The sequence below is a fragment of the Vollenhovia emeryi genome, unplaced genomic scaffold, assembly GCF_000949405.1.
Source record: "Vollenhovia emeryi isolate VEMERY1.0 unplaced genomic scaffold, V.emery_V1.0 DF939235.1, whole genome shotgun sequence".
Lineage (NCBI taxonomy): Eukaryota > Metazoa > Arthropoda > Insecta > Hymenoptera > Formicidae > Vollenhovia > Vollenhovia emeryi.
This window is the reverse complement of record NW_011967131.1, coordinates 146,908-163,929: the sequence shown is the minus strand read 5'-3', so window position 1 is coordinate 163,929 and position 17,022 is coordinate 146,908. Positions and strand designations below refer to the sequence as shown.

General features: G+C 38.5%; 5 protein-coding genes across 8 annotated transcripts in view; 4 read left to right on the top strand and 1 right to left on the bottom strand.

Annotated features, from left to right (window-relative positions):
- The first annotated feature begins 318 nt into the window (after window positions 1–318).
- LOC105560240 (spindle and kinetochore-associated protein 1-like) lies at window positions 319–3,884 on the top strand. 2 transcript variants are annotated; one of them, XM_012009173.1, is made up of 6 exons: window positions 319–485; window positions 556–634; window positions 961–1,082; window positions 2,547–2,668; window positions 2,792–3,254; window positions 3,447–3,564. In XM_012009173.1, the coding sequence occupies exons 3-6, from the start codon at window positions 974–976 to the stop codon at window positions 3,479–3,481; spliced, it is 729 nt and encodes a 242-aa protein (XP_011864563.1). In that variant the 5' UTR covers window positions 319–485; window positions 556–634; window positions 961–973; the 3' UTR covers window positions 3,482–3,564. The 2 variants fall into 2 exon arrangements, with proteins under 2 accessions (XP_011864563.1, XP_011864562.1); XM_012009172.1 differs by having other exon boundaries at window positions 320–485; window positions 3,410–3,884.
- A 386-nt stretch (window positions 3,885–4,270) lies between these two features.
- On the top strand, window positions 4,271–7,297 carry LOC105560239 (zinc finger protein 665). The gene is made up of 3 exons (XM_012009171.1): window positions 4,271–4,524; window positions 4,785–5,057; window positions 5,186–7,297. Exons 2-3 carry the CDS (start codon window positions 4,794–4,796, stop codon window positions 7,091–7,093), a joined length of 2,172 nt encoding a protein of 723 aa, XP_011864561.1. The 5' UTR covers window positions 4,271–4,524; window positions 4,785–4,793; the 3' UTR covers window positions 7,094–7,297.
- Window positions 7,298–8,017: 720 nt separating this feature from the next.
- Window positions 8,018–14,171, top strand: LOC105560238 (aftiphilin). 3 transcript variants are annotated; one of them, XM_012009168.1, is made up of 8 exons: window positions 8,018–8,267; window positions 8,958–9,069; window positions 9,157–11,048; window positions 11,208–11,420; window positions 11,493–11,639; window positions 11,712–11,772; window positions 12,222–12,356; window positions 12,578–14,171. In XM_012009168.1, exons 2-8 carry the CDS (start codon window positions 8,967–8,969, stop codon window positions 13,084–13,086), a joined length of 3,060 nt encoding a protein of 1,019 aa, XP_011864558.1. In that variant the 5' UTR covers window positions 8,018–8,267; window positions 8,958–8,966; the 3' UTR covers window positions 13,087–14,171. The 3 variants fall into 3 exon arrangements, with proteins under 3 accessions (XP_011864558.1, XP_011864560.1, XP_011864559.1); XM_012009170.1 differs by having other exon boundaries at window positions 12,326–12,356; window positions 12,578–12,740; XM_012009169.1 differs by lacking the exon at window positions 12,222–12,356 and having other exon boundaries at window positions 8,019–8,267.
- Window positions 14,172–14,699: 528 nt separating this feature from the next.
- Window positions 14,700–16,346, bottom strand: LOC105560236 (DNA repair protein XRCC4-like). The gene is made up of 2 exons (XM_012009166.1): window positions 16,205–16,346; window positions 14,700–15,575 (listed from the first exon to the last, which is right to left on the bottom strand). The coding sequence occupies exons 1-2, from the start codon at window positions 16,334–16,336 to the stop codon at window positions 14,814–14,816; spliced, it is 894 nt and encodes a 297-aa protein (XP_011864556.1). The 5' UTR covers window positions 16,337–16,346; the 3' UTR covers window positions 14,700–14,813.
- Window positions 16,347–16,430: 84 nt separating this feature from the next.
- LOC105560237 (THAP domain-containing protein 4-like) overlaps window positions 16,431–17,022 on the top strand; it is a 3,190-nt gene continuing 2,598 nt past the window's right edge. The window contains exon 1 of the mRNA XM_012009167.1: window positions 16,431–16,510. The gene's annotated coding sequence lies outside the window, so the exon portion shown is untranslated. The remainder of the gene's footprint in view (window positions 16,511–17,022) is intronic.

Sequence of the window (17,022 nt, the reverse complement as noted above, 5' to 3'; positions counted from 1 at the left end):
GTGGACATTGGCTACGTAGTTCAAGGTCCACGTTTTCTATGTCCACAGAGGGCGTATCGCATTCGCCAATCACGAAAAACGGGCCCGTGACATCTCTCAAGGCTGGATTCACATGGAGCGTAACTTGCGTAGCGTAACCTGCGTATCACCAATCACAGGACTAGTTCAACGGAATTATTGAAACGGTTCTATCAGAATGACCCTGTGATTGGTGATACGCAGGTTACGCTACGCAAGTTACGCTCCATGTGAATCCAGCCGCAGGCTTCTCTCTGGTAAGTATTTGTCATGTTGGCAAACCTTTCATCGATTAATTTAACCGGAGTTGGATGAAGCGGCCCTCACTCGCATTGGTGAAACCGGGCCTAAAGGAACGGACGTGAAATTTAAACATAAGTGAATGTAAGGTGTGTGGGTGACAGTGCACGTGGTATTTCCAGGCATTTCAAGGAACAATTATTTTACATTTCTCAATATAATATTCGGTAATAATATTCCGACAAAGTAAAAGAGGGAAAAAGCGGTACGTTGCAATATAGTAATTGTTTTTTTCAGGCTAACATTTCTGTACAGGAAACAGTATTCCTGTCAATTTGGTTAGGATACCATATATATACGATTACATGTATATGCGGTAAAATATACACAACTTTTTTATATTATATTTTATATATATATAAAGTACAAATTTCATCATATGAAAGCGTTGTGTGGTACAATTCCGTTTTTATTAATTTCGAAATATTGGCTCTTCAAGTTAAAGTAAGACAATTTAGGATTTCTGTGCTGACCGTGGAAAAAGTTAAAGGTGCACTAGTTTTCAAATTAAAAGAATACCCTTGTGTAACCCCGGAAGTTAATTGGTTAACTCCAATTTCACAAAAACTGGAGTTGTACTCTTAAAATAACGCCTTCATACACGAAGCATGATGCATTACTTTTCTGATGTAACCCCTGTAGCAAACTATGAGTGATGAAAATGGATTTCGCGAAAAAGTATGAAGACGATAATTTGGAAGAGGTAATTGATGGGCAAATCACGAAACTTGAGGAACTCAACGTTGCCACAGTATTAATAAAAGGTACATTATTGTTGTACTTTTATAAGATCTTACCTTTCATACCTTAGTTAAATAGAATCATAACAATACAGTTGCGAATTGTCAGCAAGTTCAATTAGCTGATTAGTATAATGAAACCGGAGCCGTCTGTCCTCATTAGGCTTGTATTTTCCTTGCGAAACTTACTTCTGTAAAATGTATTGATACCAAAAACCACTCAAGATTTGTTGGTTCAAAAACACATGAACAGTGAATAGATGGCAAAAATCGAACAAGAATATTGACAGTAAATATCGAGTAAAATTTACTTGCATAGCTTATTCGACATACCTTTTTAAGTAATACATGTATTTAGAGGTATTTAAAAAGGCATATTTAATGATGAAGCTATGGAGCAACAAGTTTTATTCAGTATTTGTTCGGGGTATGCAAAAGTGTACTTCAATGGTCTTTTATTTACATGTAACAAGTACTACAAATTAAGTAGTATTTAAAAAAATGTCCTCTCAGTATCTGTAACTTTCTGCCTTTATGGCAAGATCTCATTGTAGAGGCGTATTAGGCAGCCACGAGTCACAGCTCGCGACGCCGTGACTCGTGACTCAAGGAAATGGACCTGAAATTTAAATATAAGCGAATACAAAGTAACACAGCACGTGGCTTCGAAACACAATTATTTTATATTTCTCACTATAATATCCGGTAATATTACAACAAAGTAAAGGAGGGATTCCGTTGCGAAAAACAAGTCCTTAATTTGGAGGCAATGGAATCGTCGAGCCATTATTTTTGCACGTCTCGAAAGCGCTGTCAGGCTAAAGTACGTTACATCGATCGGAACAAATGAGAAAACGAAGGCGCCAGGGCCGCCAGGTCGGGTGAGTACATTGCATATGGCAGAACCTTCCAGTCCAAGTTAAGGATGGTTTGCTGAATGCAACGTCGAATATAAAGCTTTCAGTCGTTCGTCAAGTTCACTCTCACGAAACACGCATGTCTAAAAGACATCTCTAACACATCTTTAAGTCGTCTTTTAGACATGCATGCTGTTTAGGCTGCTATTTTGTAAGTTATGTGCTCCATGAAATTGTAAAATATTGGTATTTCAGATAGTTCAATGTCAATCTTAAAAGTGTACGAAGAGGAAGGAAATTATTCGATTTGAAAATAATATCAGAAAAATGCCAGAACGCTGAAAAAAAGAGACTTGAAACTTTTGCATACTCTTTTACCGTCTATCTGCTATGTATGTAGATTACGCCTGTAAATCTTGTTGTACAGTTTTTGGCAATTTGATTTCATTTTATAAACAATAAGTTGTGTTACATTTCTTCTATCGTTTTTTACCAACCAACATCGCTTTAATTAATGTCTTAACATATTACAAAATCTATCAAGGAAATTTACTGTGGACAATTCGATAAAATATTTTCTCAGCTGACTGACAATGATTAATGAAGGAGAGTCGTATTTTACGTTTTACAGGCAAGCAAAATGTAAAGGAAGAACTTCAGAGAGTGCAAGCGGAAGTTTTAAAACTTTCAAGTAGCATCATTGGTATAAAAAACACAGTGAAGACAATAAGTCTACAGAATAAGCGTTCTATTGTAAGTGTCAAATTATTCCTGAGAATTCATTTTTATTCAAGAATTGGAAATAAATTAGAATGTTTTTAAATAATAATAATGTTAGAAGGTTAATAATATATAATTCGAATGTTTTACTTGAAGGAACTATTAAAGTTACTTGGAGATTTAAATAAAAAAATTCTCCATCAAGAAAAGAATGTTCCACACGAACTCATACAAGGCTTCCAGAATGCAACCGTCTATCCTAATATGTTAAAATGTTCTGTAAATCCAATGAAAGCACAAGTACCTAATAGCGCAAAAAACGCCAAAGTACTTGCAAAGTCAGAAATGACGACGGATTGTAAAAGAATACTTTTTAACGAACCAGAGATATGTCCAACAATACCATTTATCATGACAGAAGAATTCAACTATCTACCTAAGTATATGAGAGGGAGGCAAACAATTGATACATTTAATACCTTTATAAGTGCTATAAATCAGACGCTAATTGCGAAATATACGATTTTATCGCTGGGAAAGGCTGCCGCTCAAAAAAAGGGTGAAATGAACCTATATTTACATTATAAGAACCAAGAATTCGATACCCGAACAGAAGATGGTAAGTTAACGATTTGTATTAAATATGTTTATACATAACTGTAACAGTATACATATAATCATAATAAGTATTGTATACGCAGTAATAGAACAAAAACTGATTTTCAATATGGTATGGCGTTACTCACATATATCTTGTATTAAAATAATTTCCAGGGTACCTCTACTTTTTCACAGCTGAGGATTTTTACAGGCAAACAAACACAAAGATTGATAAGACCAAATTGAACCTGCTGACTGCATTACGCCATTGCAAACGTTTACGAGAACGCAGAATTAAAAATGAATTACAATATATTATAACACCACATTAAATAATATGATTCTTTATACGTGCATTTATAACTTTATCGTAGGGATAAACTGATAGTACAAGCATAGGCCGGTATTCATAGTTAGATCTTACGCGTGCCATTTTAGCTACTCTTATACTTGAATACTACCGTGTCTCGTGATATTCACGACCGTCTTAGGCCGGTATTCATAGTCGGATCTTATATTCAAGACCGTCTTGAATTTATCTAAAGATGCTGTATGGAACATTGATTGGTTGCGGAGTATCTAGAGATGATCTTAAGACTGTCTTGAATATAAGATCTGACTATGAATACCGGCCATACTCATAATCTTAAAATATATATAAAAATAATTGTAATATTTTTGGAAATATGTTTGAAATATTAATATCTTTGAAATATTAATATATTTAGGTGCATACAAAATATATTGATATTTTTTATACAAAATTGAATCTCCAATGTACGAAGTTATAAAGTTATGTATAAAAATACAATAAAATAAATCCAAATTACTATTACAATGAAAATTATAATCGCGTCTTTATTTTTAACAAGATTAGTTTTTCGATCTGTATTAAATATTTTTTATTTAATTCGGTGAATACATTTTTATTGAATTCAGTGAATAAATATTTCTGAAAATTCCAGATTCCTTTTTTAACACATAATATGAATTAAATAAAAAATATTGTTTCTGTAATATTTGTTATTTATATATTCTAATATTTAATCGTATATGTATAACCTCTATATCTGTTTTATCTTCTGTGTATTAATTTGAAGACAAAATATAATCAGAAAAGAAATAGATTCATTTGTTTCAGAAGTAGCTGTCAGTTATTCCTAGTTAGCTAACATCTTTTTGTCTTTAATGAAGACTGAATCATGGTAGGGAGAAAATTCACTATATCAAGAACAGTGAGTTTGCCACGAAAGAATATTTGAATCTTTGTGTTCTTTTCAAAGAAAAAAGGTAATATTTGCAACATTTCAAGTCATTTTTTGCAGTGTGCAAAATAAATTTGGTATGATCCATATGCATTACAATCATATTTAGATTTTATCGTAAATAAAAATTGTAAAAATTATAAAATATCCACTGTAATTTATAGATAAATAACAGTTATATGTATTTCATATTTTATGTTAGTATCTTTTACTTTTGGTAAAATCTAAACGTGATGGTTAAATGTATAAAAGTGTAATTAATCGTTTACGTGAACTTAACTTACAGCAGTAACATGTTCCAAGCAGAGTCAATTAGTACATTAAATGATCACGAAGATGATATTGATAATCTGGATGGTTCTATTATATGGTCCCAAGAAGAGCCACTTTCTCCTAATGAGATATTGGAATTACCAGCACAAGATGAAAGAGAGAACAACTTATTTGCTTTTTGTCGATTGTGTGCTGGTCAAACCACTAACCCAATATATATCTATTCTGAACTTGGAGAATCAATGAAATTGGCGCATAAAATTAATACATGCCTAAGCATTAAAGTAAAATATTTTGTTAAAACTACTTTGTTAACGTATATAACTATCATTCTTGCAAATATGTAACATTTTTGTATGTACATATATTAATCTTCATAAGTATATGTAATACATAGCGTGATTCATTGTAGATTAAGAAGACAGATCCACTACCGAAACAGTTATGTTTGACCTGCGTTGAGAAAGTGAACTGGTGCGACAAATTTGACACGCAATGCATTAAAGCAGAGGAAATCCTGTCAACGATGTTAAATGAGAAGCAATCTTTTAACAAATCCGATCGTTTATTTTCTAACCGACAATCCTGTCCTTTATGCATAAAGGGCTTCATGAGTATGTGTAGAGAGACAGTGAAAAATACGAAGGATATGAAATTGTATGAGGATGATGATATCATTTTAGAAAGCAGTGACGAGGAGAACATGTTTAATAACGCGGAGGTCAATGAGGAAAATGGTAATTGTTCTATCACATTGCAATGCCTAGGAAATAGACAAACGTATTTGAAATGCGGAGCGTGCATGAATCTTTATCACACCGAGGAGACGCTAGACAGTCATAAATGTAAGCCCAGCGTGCAGAACACCACGAAACCATACAAGTGTCTCATGTGTGACAAGACATTTACGTTTGAAGAACGACTGAATTTCCACATGCAATTTCATAAAGGCGTGAAAGCACTATACTGCGAAGCTTGCAAGATAACGTTCAGTAAAGAGCTAAAACTATTCTACCATTATAAGAGACAACATTGTAAGGAGATTAGTATCTCGTGCCTGCAGTGCGGAAAGTTATTCGAGGATCAGGAGGCGCTTCGAGTGCACGTTTGCGTCGACGGTAAGAATCGGCCTCATATCTGCGAGGTTTGCAGTAAAGGCTTTTTCGACGGCTACACCTTGAAGCGTCACATAGTGACGCACCTGCCCGAGAAGCCGTACAAGTGCTCGGAGTGCTCCAAGAGCTTTACGCAGAAATCGAGATTGAACAAACATGTCGCGAGCCATTGCATAGTCATCGAGAACAGCCAGACGGTCTGGAGATGCATTCAGTGTGGTGAGGTGTTCACCTCCTGCGACGACGCGGATATTCATTACAAGATAATACACGAGGACAAGGTCACGCTGATTGAGGAGCTGTCGACGTCGAAGCTGTATCATTGCGAGTTTTGCAACAGCCACTTCACCAACGCGGACAACCTGAAGACTCATCAGAAACGTCATGTTGTCGAAAGACCCTACACGTGTAACACATGCATGGTCACTTACAAGTCGTACGCAGAAGCTGTTTTACATTGGAAGGAACATCCCAGGCTGTTTAAAGTTCTCGTCGTCTTTCTATGCGATATCTGTAACAAAGACATGAAGGAATTATCCCTGCTGCACAAGCACAAGCAGAACAGGCACGACCGCGTATCCAGATTGTCCGAGTCGGGCGAGGCCAAGTTTATTTGCGAGCTCTGTGGGAGCGTGTTCGACAAAAGCGAGGACATACGGGATCACGGGCGGGATCAGTGCTCAAAGTACCCCTGCGACATTTGTGGCAGTCTGCTGCCTACGGCAAACTCGTTGAACGCACACAAGAGGCGGCACAACGGGCTGAGGCCGTACGTCTGTAACATTTGCGGCAAGAGTTACACGCAGTCCAGTCACATGTGGACTCACAGGAGATTCCACATGGGCATCAAGCCCTACGCCTGCGAATATTGCGACCAGCGTTTCACGATAAAGCCGGACCTGGCGGACCACGTTAGGAAGAAGCACACGAGGGAGAGACCGTTCAAGTGCGACGTGTGCAACAAGGCTTTCCTCACCGGCTCCGTGTTTTACCAGCACCGATTGATACACCGCGGCGATCGCAGGTACAAGTGCCATTACTGCGAGAAGGCCTTCACCAGAACCGAGGCCCTGAACAATCACATCAAGATACACACTGGCGAAAAGCCGCACTCGTGCGACGTATGCGGCAGATCCTTCAGACAAAAGGGAGACATGAGGAAACACAGGCGCACCAAGCACGCTTTCGAACAGGAGAAATCGTAATAAGAGTTGCTGCGTACCAGACGTGGAATTTATTATTCATTTAATTTAATATATAATTATAATTATTCTTTCGTTTTTACAGCTGCGCTTTAATCATTATACTGATAGGTAACCGATATATGTATACGTGGCGGTATATTTACGTTGAATTACTATAATTGATTATTAACTTGGTTATTAACTCTCTCAATAAATAACAAAATGAAGACTGCGATATTAAATTATTATATAAGGAACATGAATAATAATATATAATATGTATGTACATTATAATCAGAGCCGGGACTAGACCATTTTTGCGCCCGAGGCCAAAGAAAAAAGTGCGCCCCTTAGTAACAAAATATTTCCTTTATGATATACATTATAAAAATTTGTATTGTCGTTTTTGCACCCCTACATTAAATCTTTTACACGAGGCTTATAAGTGCCTTGTTCGCCACACCCTAGTCCCGGCTCTGATTATAACACATGTTATTATTGCATATATACCTAATGTTATAAAAAAAGAAAGGAAAGTCCTCTATTATGAGATAGCAGGTTTTCAACATCAAAATTTGATCGCGACTTGATTACACGATCTAACAATGAATTTTCCACTAAACAGATTTCACTTCAAGGGCAATGAATTCACGATGAAACCAATAGATGATGCTTATTATTCTTATTAATTTAGCAAATAGCATAATAGAGGACTTTCCAAATAATAAATTACACATATAAAGCGTATCATTAAATAAGTTTGTACCGCCGGGCGTTAAAGCGTAGCTCCTTTCCGAAAGTGCATTGCTCCAAATTATTTCTCTGCTCGCTTATTTTACATTGCATTTTATTTTCTATGTACCCGAGCATGGAGCGATTTTGAACACGGCCGCGAGTGCGCTAACCGCACGGTGGCGCGCGCGGGGCGCCGTCGCGCTGCGCACGCGCCCCGCGCGCCCTGGAACAGGTGATGTTACATACCTGCGATGTCTCATGACCGCCGTCATCGTGCATCCAATCGTCACGCACGGACGATCTGCTGCTGGTCGACCCGATACCTGGCTGTGATAATTACCGAGGCCCGTCGCGCCCGCACACGCCGCGGCACGCACGCCGCGACGATCGCCGAGATGACAGTGCCAAGATAGAATCGCGCCGACGGGCATCCCGAGATCCCACGGAGCGGATTGCGCTGGTATGTGGTGGTATGGGGTGGCGCGAGGGCGAGAGTAGAGGCAACGTCGTCGCCGTCGCCGTCGCCGTCGCCGCCGCCGTGATATTCCAGCGAGCGACAGCCTCGCCTTGGAACCTCCGCCGTCTCCTTGGGCCACGGATACCCTCCGCGAGTCCGTGTCCGAGAGCGCAACTTAACCTTAACCGCGTTTGACATATGTAACGGGCGCGTGGGGAGGAAGGAGACGGCGTAGTTGTAAACAAAGCCCGTGCGCGCGGCCAAGCGATTCCGGGTGGATCGTCCTCGCGCGTTAGATTGACGCGGCGAGGCACTCGCGCCGTTTTACATTCCCCCCCTTGATTTCGTCGATGAGAGATAAAACGCGAGTGATATTAGATGAGTCCCCTATTACGAGATAAGTTCCTAATATGAGATAGGGCTTTTTTCTAAATTAATAGGCGTCGTCTGTTGGTTCCATTCGTGAATTTATTGCCCCTGGAGTGAAATCTGTTCGGAGTGGAAAATTCATTGTTGGATCGTGTAATCATTGTGACTAAAGATTTGTGATTAAATTTTGATGTTGAAGACCTACTATCTCCGCATCAGAAGCCCATCTCGTAATAGAGGACTTTCCTCTACTTGTCTGTTGTTTGATCGCTGGCGAAGAGAAATATTACTCGTGTATTAAACGCGTTGTTGGTGTTGAAACAGGGGAGAACCATGGCTTTCCCACCCTTAGTCAGCTCCACGCCGCCACCCTTGGACAACTTCGGAGAGTCCGACGAAGACGAATTTGGAGACTTTACGACTGGTGGAATAGATGGTACTTGTAACAAGTTAACAACCGTTGCGTGCAGCACAACGTCAAGCCCTGCTCGCCTTTTAATTTGTCGCGCAATTGTCATTACAGGTCTGTCTGTTTCATCAGAGTCTCCGCAAAAACTTATTACTCCGATACAAACTCCACTGACATCGCAGACTGCATCTCCTAGAATAAACGGTATTAACGAGTCACCAGTATTGGATAGTCGCCCTAAGATAAACGAAGCCTCGAAACGTGGCGTTATCGACGATCTGTTGATCGTCGAGAAGGCGGAGAACAATGTGAGCCGCATAAGATTGAAGACTAGAACGGATAATAGTAATGTATTGGAAGATAATTTCGAAGAAGCTAGTATAACAGAACACAGTGTATTAGATTCACCTAGGAATGGCGAGTCGCGTAATGTTGAGACTAGTAATAGCGTTGATCACGTTTGTACTCAGAATGTTTTAGCTAAGGAAAATTTTGTTGATACGGATGTAATTAGTAGCAACAATAGTAGCTTAGCCGATAGCGTAAAGACGGTCAGCGAGCAGGAGGGGTCGTCCGGTTTGGAGGCGCATGACGAGATCGAGCCCGTGAGCCTGGACCTGGATGATCCCACGAGCACGCCGGACATTCTGCAACAATTGGACGACGATTTTTACAATTACGAGCAGTTTAAAGATACCGATGATTGGAACGACGCTGTTTGCGACGAGAAGATCGATGTAACTGTGACGGTTTTGCAGACGGATTACTTGAACGATAAGCCTAATTCCGTGGACACTAAATGCAACGTAACGGATGAAGGTGGAGAGACTTACGCGCCGTACGGCGAGAACGAGAACTGCGCCGATACGAACGCTAAGTCCGCCTTCGTTCACGACGAAAGGACAATTTCCAGTTTTGTTACCTCGCAAGAACACAATGTAGGCGGTACGGACGTTTTCGAACAATCGGATTGTGAATTCAGTATTCAACCAAAGTACATAGAGATGTACAATGTAGTGTCTAACGCCGACACGAACAACGAGAAGTCTGGTAAAACTGCAAACGATTCTTTCGGTTTTGATTTCGCTTTCGACGACGACGCTGTGAGAGAGGAATCAAATCTAGATGATACATCCGTACGTACGCATAACGAGGACATCCACCTTCGTAGCTCTAGCAAAAGAGGCAACGCGAGTACTTTTCCTAATAATTTCTGCGATATAACTGATGTAAAAAATACCGTACAATCAAAAGAAAGCGAATACGTAGCCGTAGAAACGAAAAATCAAACTGTTCAAAAAGTAGATGTGAATGGGGCGAGCGAGGAGATGTCTGCTCACGAGGGAAACGAGTCGAGTAGTGAGGAAATGCGCAGACAGTACATTCCGGAAAATGGTTTTGACGCGCACGACGAGGATAACTCCGATTTTACAGAATTTATGGAGCACAGAGATTTTGACGATGTATCAGAGTTGACAAATAACTACAATTCAATATCCAGTAATAGTACATACGAGACAGTACAAACTCACGATTTACATACATCTTCACCCGACGCGTCTTGTATACAAAAGCTTTCACCAATAAGAGGATCTTCACTGCCATCTTCTAGTACACCCCTCGACTGCTTAAAGGATAAAGTTAATATTACGAGTACCGCGGGCGAAGAATGTGCCACGTACGAGAGCAAAAGTTCTGTAGTATATTTTAGCGAAGGTGAATTTTATGATTTTCATTTACGGTCAGACGAGTCGACGGCAACCAAAGCACAAGAGAGCGATTGTCCTGGATTCGAGAGTGCGGACAACGAGGATGATGATTTTGGTGATTTTACTAATTTTTCGAGCGCAACGGTAGAATGGAAACCTGACGACGCGAAAGAACAGAAGGTACCTGAGGACGACGATGATTTCGGAGACTTTAGCAATTTCGAAACATCTACGGACGTAGTAGAGACACAGCAGTTTAGTTTAAAAGAGTCTATATGTCGGATAGAAAACAAGAACGTGAGTTTAGGAATGTTTATTGTGTAATACAAGATTACTGGTAGTTTATTAGAGTAACGAGGTGTATTGCTTTGATTTAGATTTTTTAGTCTTGCGTTATGATATAAATAATACAATTTGATTTTATATTTTACGTGTATTTAATGAAAATAATTTCAGGCCGCGAATAAAATAGAAGATATAATAACAAACATGTTTTCCGTGGTTTCTGAATGTCACGAAGTCGAGTTGAAAGCCTTAATAGATAAGACGGATAAAGTCTGGCAGAATGTGAAGAGCGTGGAAGAAACCAACGCCCTCACCTACCAATGGGCGAATAGTAGTAGTAACAATGTTCTTTTGAATGCTCTTGGCATCGATTCTCGGAACATTGTAAGCACGCAATTTACTCATTAAGATATTTTACTTGTGAAAAGAAAGTAACAATGTCATGCGAAATTACAGCTATTCGGACCGAGATGGAACCCGAATATTCCAAGATTTGCTGCAAATCTCGGCTTTACTCCGTTAGAGCCAATTAAAGCTACTGCTGAGCTTCAGCAGTCTTCTGCAACCAGTATCAGCAAGGCACAAGGCGTAGTTTGTTCAGATGTAAGTTGAGACTTTATTTCTGTATGTACAAGTAATATACGTATTAATCAATAATTGTAATAATCGTATTAGGAAGTACCTGCTGCACAGTTTGATTGGAATAGTTCTGGCCTTGTAAATCCTCTAGATGCTAGTAAGTATTTATCGTACGTGTTTGGCTTGCGATTAAGACACATTACACTGATTGAAAAAAAAAGCATTGCTACTTGTCTCATGTTTTGCTAAATGCATATCATTATATCTAACGAGATAGAGAAAGAGAATATTTTCCAAATAAGTATTCTGTATGTAAAACTAGTACTGGTGTTGTCTTATAACATATAGACTAAGTGTGTTGAACTCTATCCTAAAGTCTGATCTGCAATGTGCTCTTTGCATCTGGAAACATTCTATTTTGTAGCCAATAAATATGTTTAAAAAATTTGTGCAAGTTGATAAGTTGTACATTATATATTGTACAATCGTACAGTGTCGACAAATTTTCTTAAGCGTTTTAATTTGCTTGTGTAAAGTGGAATGTGTGTCTAGACGCAAAGAGCACATTTCAGATCAGGCTTTAATGTCGCGAAAATAACGATACAGGTGGTGGTGGTGGGTTGTCCGCTCTTCTGCCTCTGGATTTGTTGTGTCCGTTTGACCCTCTACTAACACCTCATTGCTCCACACATTCCGAATCCTATCATCAGTCATCTTGCTCAACGAACTCCGTTTATTACTGTAAGTGCTCAAGCTGCGATGTCTCTGTCTTTGTATACATGTGTATACGTATATTCATAATTTGTTTCAAATAGAAATATCCTTTCTAAGCGTATACTAGAAATCAAGTAGTCCCCACTTATCTGCATGGTTTTAAATCGTAGTATTTTTTCAACTATACTATAGCCCTATAATTCTACTAGTTTATTTTGATTAATTATTAATTTGTATCACTGATACAGATCCATCAGAAGCAGTTGTGCAGGAACCAGTCAGTCAATACATGAAATCGCAAAATTTGTCCGACTTTGCTAACAATCCGCAAAAACAAAAGTTGTCTCAGACATCCAAAATAATAGAACCATTGCCAGGACCCTGCACAGTGGAGTGGAAAAAGAAGGCAGAGCAAGACTTCGGAATTAAACCGAAAAGTAATGCGTCGCATCGAGCACTGAGAAGTGTCCCTCTGGCCAACAATAAGTCGTTTCCGATAAGCAATAATACCTCCAGAGTACACGAGTATCACAGAAAGACGTCGGTAGGTAAGAAAGAAAATACGCAAGAGTGTGCGGAACACGTGGTCATGGACCGATACGGGCGACCGATGGGCGTGCAAGTCGAGACCGTGAAAGTTCTAAATCAGTTGCCGGACCTGTCGTTTTTGAACGCGAGAACTTTGTTGTTCAATCGCGAGCAGAGGCAGATCGTGCCGGATCTGGGCGCCGTGATAAATCGGAAGATGCCCGGCTGAGTAACATCGGTCTGAATGCGAGTTTGAAAGGGTAAAACGCGAGAGGAAACTTCCCAGAGGACCTGTTGCGAGTTGGATGTTTCTAAGTGACCCATACAATCAAAACGTACTTCTGCTACCTTTCAAACCTGTGTTCAGACCAACCTTTGATCCAACCTTGGCTCTTCCACGTCAGGAAAGGATAACGAGACGCCACGTATGAAAGACGCTGTCCTATATTCTTAATCTATTCGCTTGCGGCACCGAGCAATGCATTTCAACATTCCGAATCATCATTGTTTTGTGATTTTTTTTAATAGCGCTACTGGTATTGTTACTGAATCCTTCGAAGTTTTTACTTGGTTGCGCAATTACGATTTAATGTTGTACTGATAATTTCAGATATTATGGCACACAAGTTGTTTTGTTAACTCAACAGTTGTGTAATCTTTATTCGAGTTTTGCGTCCTTTAGTTTAATTACATAGTTGTAAGAGCTCACACATTCGGCCATATTCTAGTCTACAGTTCTTAATGATAATTTATGTATTATATGTTAGAAGAGATCCGTTCAAGATGTATATTTTCGACGATAATTGCAAGCAATTAAGCAGCGCTAGAGTATTGTACTCGGTTGTATCGTATTTTAAATTCACCTACTAATATCCTGAAACCACTTTTAGATGAGCAAACCTGAATATTCACGTTACACATTCGCGCGCTGTACTTTGTACATCGTTCATCTGTTTCAAGCAATTATAAGTATTCCCAGTCATATAGAGAACATGCACTTTAACTACCCAAAAATATGTACTAATTATAAGTCAATTATCGTAGATGAATCTGACGAGATTGATATCTGTAATGAAATCGTCGAGTGATACGTTTATCAAATTCGCTTGATGCTTTTATTGCACATTTTGAATTTCTACTCTGGAACGTGATGTACTTAATTATGTAAATCTCGGCATTTGCATATTGATCATTAGAGTGAAACGTTAAATATTATTATCATTATTCGTTATTTATTAATGATAACATTGTAATATATATTTTATGTAAAATATTGTGGATAACATTAACGCATAGGCAATCTTTGATCGAATAGTTGTTACTTTTCTTAATTACCTCTACGAAATCGTGCGATTTTTACGATCCCCCGTCTCTTTCCGGATCCTCAAATTTAATCTGTTATCAATAACCGGGACAACTTACAAATGTAAAGCAATTTATTATCGCATATAATCATTTTAATATAGTCGTATTAAGTATCGAAGAATTTACAAAACACTGGTTGATTTCATAATTCTCTTTTCGTCAAAATACTTTTATTAAACATACTCAACATTTTGCACTCCGTTATATTCTATAAAATACTTTCGTCAGTATGTAAAAATAGATAATTCATTATATTAAACAGTAATAAGTACAACATACAGAATTATAATACATAATAACAATAATTGCTATTCTATTTCAAGAATACAATTAAATTTTATTTTAATATATTATCAATTTTAATATAATAAATTTTTTCTGATATATATATTCTATTAAAATATCAGACTAGAATATTTCATTTAAATATGTAATGTATCTATGTATATAATTGATTATGTGCACTAGTAAATTTTCTATTTAACATGTAAATTTTTTGTAAAAGAATAATTCGATAAGCAATAACGTTAAAAAATTGTATAACGTAGCTCTTTTAAATAGAAGGAAGAGTGCGATATATTACTTTTGCTACTAGGCAAAAATGTCCTCTTCGGATTCTTCTGAGCTGTGCAGAATTTGCTTGGGTTTCATTGTATCATCTATGTCCATGTTTCGTAATGTTACATTGCTTTTGCTTGTTGAGGGTTCAGGGCTTGTATCTTCACTAGAAGAAAAAGTCATCCGTCTCTTAAGATTTTTCTTGCTACTCTTTGGTACAATTTTCTGTTCGTCCTCGTAATCCATCTCATCTGTTCTTGTTTTAGCACGTTTACCATGCACTTTGTTACTCTCCACATCTGACCCGTCGCTTTCATCATCAGTGGTCTCATCAAACGCCGATTTGGTCGTCTTTTTGGTATCGTTTAAAGCTTGCTGAAGCTCTTTAATCCTTTTCTTCTTTGTATTCAGAAGTAAAAGAAATTTCATATAAATATCTTTCTCCATAGCGGTCTTTATCCTTGTCATCTCTTCTAGATCCGCGATCAGCTTTGTATTGGTTTTGTTCAGGTGTTCATTTTCGTTTCCCAGCGCCAGTGCTCGCTCTTGGCATTCTTGGTAAAGCTCTAACGACTGCTTCAAAGTGTCGGAAAGAATTAATATGTTCGAAAGAGAGTGTACTGCGATTTTTCCGCGAGTGAGAATATTTTGCTGTTTCCACGTTAATGTGTCGTCCTGTAGAAAGAATTGTATGTCGGAGTTTTTACCAGAGAATGCATGTTTCGTCTTCTCTAGATACGTCTCGAAGGATTCGTCCAAGTGGTTTAGAAAGTAGTTGGCGTTCTCTATATACATCTAAAATATTAAGACAACCATCAGTGTATGAATTTCTTCGATTTAGATACAGATGCAAGACGAACTGAATTATTTTTCTGGAGAAAGATACAGATAGTAACTGTGTCTGTATTGGAACCTTTAAAAAAAAAAAGATACCAAACTCTGATTGCCACTGGCAGTCAGAGCTTGATATGTTGACTTTCTTTCACCAAGGTGAAAGAATACAGATATAAGATGAATTTTCAGTGAAGAGACACGGATACAAGGTACATTTCTCGAATTCCTTCGATTTAGATGTGAACACAAGATGCACCGAATTATTTTTGCAGGGAAATGATGCAGAGATATCTTTTGAAAAAAAAGATACCGTGCTCTGGACGTGAGATTACTCGCATCTCTTAAACCCAATCTACAATGTACTCTCCGCGTCTAGAAACATTCTATTCTGTAATCAATAAATACGTTTAAAAAAACTCGTGCAAGTCAACAAATCGTATATTATACATTGCACAATAGTGCAACTGTCGACAAATATTTTAAGCGTTTCGATTTGCTTGTATAAAAGGCAGAATGTTTCTAAATTCGGGGAGCTTTAAATTTTGTCATACTACATATATGCACACTGTAAATAATTGTCAGTTGTATACCTCGCCACTTAAAGGCACCGTGCACGGCCTCAGTACTATTATTTTAATACACGTGTCCTCCCATTCTGCGTACAGTGTAAAGTCGCTCTTGTCCACTTGGTTCACGAGTTGACTTACGCTCGTGTTAATCATGACGTCTGCCTTCGGCAAGCACAGAAGAGCGCGCGGAGCAAACGAGGGAGGTCCCCGATCATCTGGCGATCGCCGTCGGCTTATTCGGTCGAGAGTAAAACTCTCGTCGGCAGAAGATACATCGTGGAAAAAGACTTCTGTCTCGCGATTAGACTTGTACTTCAACAATTCGAGGTACGATTGAAAGCTGATAATGTGCGCGAGCACATTGTAGGTTAGGTGACACCGTCGCGTATCATAGCCGACCGGATAAAAAAAATATGGCAACGCGCGCATGCGCAGCTGTGTTCAGTGTAGAAAGTTTGTAGGACAAAATTTTTTTAATTCAAGAGACGATAGATTGTGGGATTTGAACGATAGAAATGGAGGTCGCCTAATTATAATCCCTCGGCCTTCATTAATCGCGGATAATATTGAAATAATATTAAAAAATATTAATAGTATTAAAAAATATTAAACGTTGTAAGTTACCTATTGCGAAACAGGATCCTAACATGGGATAGCGGGGTTTTTCTGTTAAGTTAACAGGCATCGCCAGTTGATTCCACCGTGAATTTATTGCCCTGGGAGCGAAATTTGTTTATTGGAAAACTCATTGTTAGAGTAACCGTTGCGAGGAACGATTTGTGATTGAATTTGGGTGCGTCTCATATGTTAAGCCCAATGTCCACGATGCTAGAACTTGG

Excerpts from the sequence above, each read along its gene's own strand:
- LOC105560240 (XM_012009172.1), top strand. The coding sequence starts at position 974 with ATGAAAATGGATTTCGCGAAAAAGTATGAAGACGATAATTTGGAAGAG. Across the intron at positions 2,669-2,791 it reads TACAGAATAAGCGTTCTATT|GAACTATTAAAGTTACTTGG; the intron begins GTAAGTGTCAAA and ends TTTTACTTGAAG. Across the intron at positions 3,255-3,409 it reads CGATACCCGAACAGAAGATG|GGTACCTCTACTTTTTCACA; the intron begins GTAAGTTAACGA and ends AATAATTTCCAG.
- LOC105560239 (XM_012009171.1), top strand. The coding sequence starts at position 4,794 with ATGTTCCAAGCAGAGTCAATTAGTACATTAAATGATCACGAAGATGAT. Across the intron at positions 5,058-5,185 it reads ATACATGCCTAAGCATTAAA|ATTAAGAAGACAGATCCACT; the intron begins GTAAAATATTTT and ends GATTCATTGTAG.
- LOC105560238 (XM_012009168.1), top strand. The coding sequence starts at position 8,967 with ATGGCTTTCCCACCCTTAGTCAGCTCCACGCCGCCACCCTTGGACAAC. Across the intron at positions 11,640-11,711 it reads AAGGCGTAGTTTGTTCAGAT|GAAGTACCTGCTGCACAGTT; the intron begins GTAAGTTGAGAC and ends TAATCGTATTAG. Across the intron at positions 12,357-12,577 it reads AACGAACTCCGTTTATTACT|ATCCATCAGAAGCAGTTGTG; the intron begins GTAAGTGCTCAA and ends TCACTGATACAG.
- LOC105560236 (XM_012009166.1), bottom strand. The coding sequence starts at position 16,336 with ATGATTAACACGAGCGTAAGTCAACTCGTGAACCAAGTGGACAAGAGC. Across the intron at positions 15,576-16,204 it reads CGGTGCCTTTAAGTGGCGAG|ATGTATATAGAGAACGCCAA; the intron begins GTATACAACTGA and ends TTAATATTTTAG.